Raw genomic sequence first — 6,327 nt, 5'->3', positions numbered from 1 at the left:
TAGGGTTTCATGACCCTTTAACAATCTTCCTGATCTGTTTCATCATCTCAGCATCCCAGATAGCTTAGAAGAACTCGATATTGTGACAGAAACTCTTAACTCTCTCTTTTCCAGCACTTTAGACACAATTGCTCTGTTGCGCTTAAAGAAGATTAAAGAAAATAGTCGTAAACGCCGTGGTACAACGAGCACACTCGGGCCCTTAAGAGAGCAGCCGGAGAGATGGAGCGCAACTGGAAGAAAACAAAACTAGAGGTATTTCGCATTTCATGGAGAGAGAGCTCGATTACTTACAGAGAGGCTTTAAAAGCTGCTAGATCTGCTTATTTTACAACCCTATTAGAAGAAAATAAACAAAACCCTAGGTATTTATTTGAAACAGTGGCTAAACTAATGAAAAATAAAGCTTCAAGCCCAGACGTCTGAAAAAACAGACATTCAAATTATTGGACAAAAAACTCCCACAGGTAATAACCTAGAATACTGTCTAACACTTGATGGCTGCTCTGTTAAGTCTTCGTCGTCGGTTAGGAACCTGGGTGTGCTCTTTGATACCAATCTTTCATTTGAAAGTCACGTGTCTAGTATCTGTAAAACCGAATTAGTTTCTGTAAAACCACTGCTGTGATTGGCTGACATGCTTGCATATGAAATAGCTAGTATTACATGAACTCTCTCGAAAACTTTTACTACGTTTTTACTATTACAGCTATCGAGATTAACAAATCGTGAAAATTATCGTTTAAAGCATTATATTTAAATCTATTCCATCACATGAAAGGTTGCAGCATGATGAGCACTGACTGAGCAGATGACAGACAGTCTGTTGATCGCGTGAATAAAGATCTTATCATTGCAACGCAATTTCTGTAAAATGTTTAGCACAGACACCTAAGCCAGTGGGAAGGGTTGTAGGAACCGCGTCATTAAAAATGAATTTAATCCACTGGTCCCTGATAGCTTGGTCCGTTCTTGGGAGAGAAAAAACATCTGATTCAACAACAGAGCAACTCACGTGTGCACCACGTTTCTGCATCTTTCACGGTCGAGTGCGTACTTCAAATCGGAATTCAGTAATGGCGGCGCTCGACTGAATATGAGGGGGAGAGGGGCAGGGCGGGCTTCCTGCAGCATAGGTCTGCGGTGTCCATATATGGTATATCCTGCGCCGACTTGTATTTGAGTGCGCGTTCACGTGGGCTGGTTGACGAACCCAGGGGTAAACAAACGCTTCACTTTTAAATATCGGCTTCCCGGCCAGTGTATAATCGTTAGGCAATCATAACATAAATTTTTTCTCGTGGAAAAGTGAAAATTACAGGTCATGACTCCTTTAAGACATATCTTTTTATACAGGCTTTTTTATAACATGTTGTATTGACTCTTTAATGCACTTTATCTGTATATGCGGCTTGTTTGTTGTGTGTATTGTCTTATGCAGTGACCTGTATATTGCTTGTGAGGTGACCTTGGGTGTTATGATAAGGCGCCATTAAATAAAATGCATTATTATTAAACTGTGATATCGCGTAGTAGATGAGAGAGGCAATGATGGGACGCGCATTTGTTTTCGTGGTGCAAAAGTTCCAGTGCATCTTCCCCTGGACTCTCGGATGCTGCCCGGGCTGGACTCTGACTGCGGGCGGATGGTTGGCCATCAACCATGGACACATCTAAACTACAGTATGTGTGTGTAGCAACCATTCAACTGGAGAATGGTGGACTTCGGCCTTGTACAGCAGGCCTATTCAAATAGCGGCCCGGGGGCAAATTTGGCCCGATTGAAAAAATCTACGATTCTGCCGCGGCGCACAGACAGGAGTACAGGCAAAGATTCTAGAGTGGAGCAGGTCATCTCCATGGTGAGTCATTCACTCATTCTCGCTGATTCGATGTTCTCACGCTGCCTATGACACATGCATCTAACCTGGCGTTGTCCAAGCCAAACCGCAAAGTTGACAGAGAAAATCGTAAGTTTCAGAGTGAATGGACGGAGAAGTACTTACTGTGCCAACTACGGCAAGCAAGCGAGGGACCGATAGACCTGTGTGTTTACTGTGCAACGAATCAGTGGCTGTGGCCAAAGAATATAATGTGAAGAGACATTTTACTACAAAATATTCATCTTTTTCTGCACAATACCAAGAGGGCTCAGTGCAGAGACAACGTAGAATGGACAGACTGGTAACTTCTTTTGAGCAAAGTCAGCGTGCAATTGGCGGGTTTTGAACCGAACAAGAGAGAGCTTTCATTGCCTCTCTACGAGTGGCGTGGATACTCACGAGAAAAAAGAGGCCCTTCACTGAGTCAGAGACTATTAAAGACTGCATGCTGGCGGTTGTTGACGAAATGATTGTTGACCAAAAAATGAAAGACCACGTGTCCTCATCTATTAAAAAAGTACCACTGTCAGACACCTCAGCTCTTGCAGTCTGAAGGTCCAATCAACTTTTGGTGTAACCATATTAGCCAGGCTAAATACCCCACAATTAAGAAAGTGTCTGTGCTGATACTGACAATGTTTGGATCCACCTACACATGCGAGTCTAGCTTTTCTCATATGAATGCAATCGAAACAAAGGCACGTTGCTGCCTGAGCAATGAGAAGTTATCCCAGTGCCTGAGAATTGCACTTACCACATATGAGCCAGATTATGTTAAAATGGCAAAAGCAAATCGTTGTCACTTCTCCCACTGAGTCACATACTCTCACTGATAAATAAGGTAAACTAAATGAGGAAAAAAATATTCTTGTTATTAGTTAGTTTTCATCAAGAGTATGTTTACAGCACATAGTTAGCAGATTTGTACTTACTGTACACTTGAAATGTTTTTTCTAGTTTTAAAATGTGTACTCACTGTCTGAAAGATATACTTCAGGGATATTTGAATGTTGTTATTTCCCCAAATAAGATTTGATACTTGAAACTGCAGTTGCAGTTTTGCACTTATGACAGCTTTATATAAGCTATAACTTATGTTTACTGTTTTAAGGGTAAAAGCTGTGTATATGTCTCAGTATTTGCAGTTTTGCACTTTGTTGTAGGCCTAATCAATACAAGTTGAATGTGTTGAAATAATAAAGAAAACCAAAAGAATAATGTACCTTATTTTATTTCATATATTATGTACCTTAGTATATAGTATATTTTAATTTCCTTTAGCTGATATCAATTTGTCCGTCCGGCCCTCACAAATTTTGGAATTTCCTAGTTTGGCCCGCCTGCAAATGTATTTAAATAGCCCTGTTGTACAGCAATGCAGGTTTCGTCTTGCGAGTGATGCGGTTCCTAGGACTTTTCTATCGCTTCAGAGATGTGTGTGTGTGTGTGTGTGTGTGTGTGTGTGTCTAAAATGTAACCTTGACCGTTTTACTTGCATTTGTTAAATAATCACTCGATAATACCTCAATTGTATGGAACATATGCTTAATTTGTGCAAATTTTTTTGTCACTGTCCATCTTTATTATGGGGGTTCAGGGGGCGCGTAGATCTAGGCTATGTACGGAACGTTTTTTTTTTTTTTAAGTGGAAAATGTATTATTTTCAAATATATGCATTTGTAGTGTGTATATAAACAAATATTTTATAATGACATAATTATACATATACATGTACATTTATATGTTTTAAATAGAATTATGATTACTGTAGGCTAATATATGTAGTAGTGCATTCAGTTACTTTTGAAAGGACAAAAATAAGGTGTCAGTGTATTTCATTAGACTTTAACTTTGTCAGCTATAAAAATAAAAAAATCTAGCGTTTCCTCACATTTTACCACTGATTTTTAGTGAGAGTCGATATGCATGAGCCACTGGAGATGACATCAGGGCGTGAAGAAATATAGAGCTGAGTATCATCAGCATAACAGTGAAAACTAATGCCATGCTTCCTAATGATATCTCCTAAGGGAAGCATGTACAGAGTGAACAGCAGCGGTCCTAGTACTGAGCCTTGTGGTACGCCAAACTGATAACGGTCGGAAAAGTATGATTTAAACCATGTTTTTTCAGTGCAAGTTGTTACTTGCGAAACCCGACGGTTTTGCTCTATTACGAGTTTGAGGACGTGAACTCATGGACACACCTTTATACGTTCAATTATCAGCTTATAGTCCAGTTTATTCATTGCACTGGAAATGGCGGATCATATTGAAAGGTTCTTCCACTGAGTAAGAGACGCAAGCGATAATGATCTTAAAGTGAGTCTGTTTATTATAAGAGGAACAGAGATGAAGCCGCTCTCACACACACACACACACACACACACACACACACACACACACAGGTCCTCAGGTCTCCCAGCCCTTGCCCCCGGGTTGCTTGGGGAGCCGGAGCCCCACGAGTCCGGCGGCCTGGTCGATGCGCACGTCTGCTCTGGGCGAGTGATAGCGCAGGTGCAGATGCAGGTGCAGACGTGTGGAGCTCAGCAGACACAGGTACGACTGCGCCGCATGCAGAGCCTCCACCTGCGCTCGACACAGCTGCGCTCCGGTCACCTGAAACACACACACACACACACACACACACACAGATCACATTCAGCAGGATCTTAATGTGGAAAAAGCAGCTTCATGAGCTGAAGGTCATGTTTCCCTCATTAATACACTCACCGCTGACCCTAACTGACCCAACACCACTGTACAGATATACATACAACATTCATGGAAAATATTATATTAGCACAATATATTTATACATCTATTCATTTGTAATAGTTTTATCTATCATAATTAGATTATAAGTGTATTTTTAATTATATTTTTATGTTCAAATGTGAAATATTTACTTATTATATTATTATAAATATTTACTTATTAAATATTATATTTATATTATACTTAATTATGAATATAATTAGTTTATAATACTTTTATCATAATTTTACTTTTCATGATTATAATATAAATATATAAATCATTACAATTTTATGCAAATATTTAAAGCATTTACTTAAAATATCATATTAATATATTTATATTATACTTAATTATAGATAATTATTTATATTTATAATTAATTTGTATTATTTAATTCATAATTAGAATGTAAATATTATTAGAATTTCATGTACAAATATTTTAAAAAGTAAGATATTTATTTAACATTTTATCATTATTTGACTTTTCATAATTATAATATGAATATTATTTTATTATGTTCAAATATTTTAAAAAGTAAAATATATAATATAAATATTTATATATAAATATAAAATATTTAAATATATTATATTATACTTAATGATGAATATAATTAATTTAGAATTCTTTTATCCTAATTTGACTTTTCATAATTATAATCTAAATATATTATTAATTACAATTTTATTAAATATTTAAAGCATTTACTTATTAAATATTTAAATATTATATTACTATACTTATATTATTCCTCATTATAATTGATTATTTATATAATTAACTTGTAATTGTTTTATTTTTCATAATTATAATATAAATATATTATTATTTTATATTAAAATAATTGTAAAAAGTAAATTTACTTAATTAAAATACTTAATAATATAGAAATATTATATTAGTCTTAATTATGAATATGATTAATGTATAATACTTTTATCATAATTTAATAATATAAAGACATTATTAATTACACTTTTATATTAAAATATTTAAAATATTTATTTATAATATTATATTAATATTATTCTTCATTATAAATTGTTTAGATTTTATAATAAATAAATAAATACATTTTTCATAAATATTATTAATTACATTTTGGTGTATTAAAATGAATATTAATACAATATTATTCATGATTATAAATACTTATTTTTATTAATTATTTATGGTTATTTTATATTTCAATATTTTATTTTTCAAATTATATTATAGAATTTTATGTCGAATATTTTAAATAGTATAGTAATATAGATATACATTTTGTCATAATATTCTAATTTAATATAAGTAAATATTATATATTATATGGATATAACTTAAATGATAAATGATGCGCAAAAGAACTGAACTCTTCTAGATCTGACTATTAGTTATTATCACACTCGTCCTGCTCGGTTTCAGTGGATCTCCTCATGACACACACACACACACACACACACACACACACACACAGTTATATCGAGCATCTCTTCATGACGCACACACTCTGTTATATCGAGCAGCCGTTATCGGTTCTGTTACCTGGTTCCTCCTGAACTGCTCCAGCACATATTTATAAATGAGAGTGTGTTTGTAACCGGAACCCTTCGCGATCCGGATCTCCTTCAGAATCCCGCGACACACACCGAGCGCCGCCATCTTCACGACAGACACGACGAGTCGAGCACACACACAGA

At 35.3% G+C, this 6,327-nt stretch overlaps 1 protein-coding gene across 1 annotated transcript; it reads right to left on the bottom strand.

Moving 5' to 3' along the window:
• Positions 1 to 4,194: 4,194 nt before the first annotated feature.
• Positions 4,195 to 6,327, bottom strand: fmc1 (formation of mitochondrial complex V assembly factor 1 homolog). Its single transcript, XM_082144956.1, has 2 exons — positions 6,173 to 6,327; positions 4,195 to 4,501 (listed from the first exon to the last, which is right to left on the bottom strand). The coding sequence occupies exons 1-2, from the start codon at positions 6,287 to 6,289 to the stop codon at positions 4,295 to 4,297; spliced, it is 324 nt and encodes a 107-aa protein (XP_082001082.1). The 5' UTR covers positions 6,290 to 6,327; the 3' UTR covers positions 4,195 to 4,294.

This window comes from Leuciscus leuciscus (assembly GCF_965113295.1).
Source record: "Leuciscus leuciscus genome assembly, chromosome: 1".
Lineage (NCBI taxonomy): Eukaryota > Metazoa > Chordata > Actinopteri > Cypriniformes > Leuciscidae > Leuciscus > Leuciscus leuciscus.
This window is presented reverse-complemented; position numbering and strand designations above follow the sequence as displayed.

Bases quoted from the DNA above. Each gene is read 5' to 3' on its own strand.
- fmc1 (XM_082144956.1), bottom strand. From the start codon at position 6,289: ATGGCGGCGCTCGGTGTGTGTCGCGGGATTCTGAAGGAGATCCGGATC. The intron at 4,502-6,172 runs GTAACAGAACCG...TGTGTGTTTCAG, and splicing joins AGCAGTTCAGGAGGAACCAG to GTGACCGGAGCGCAGCTGTG.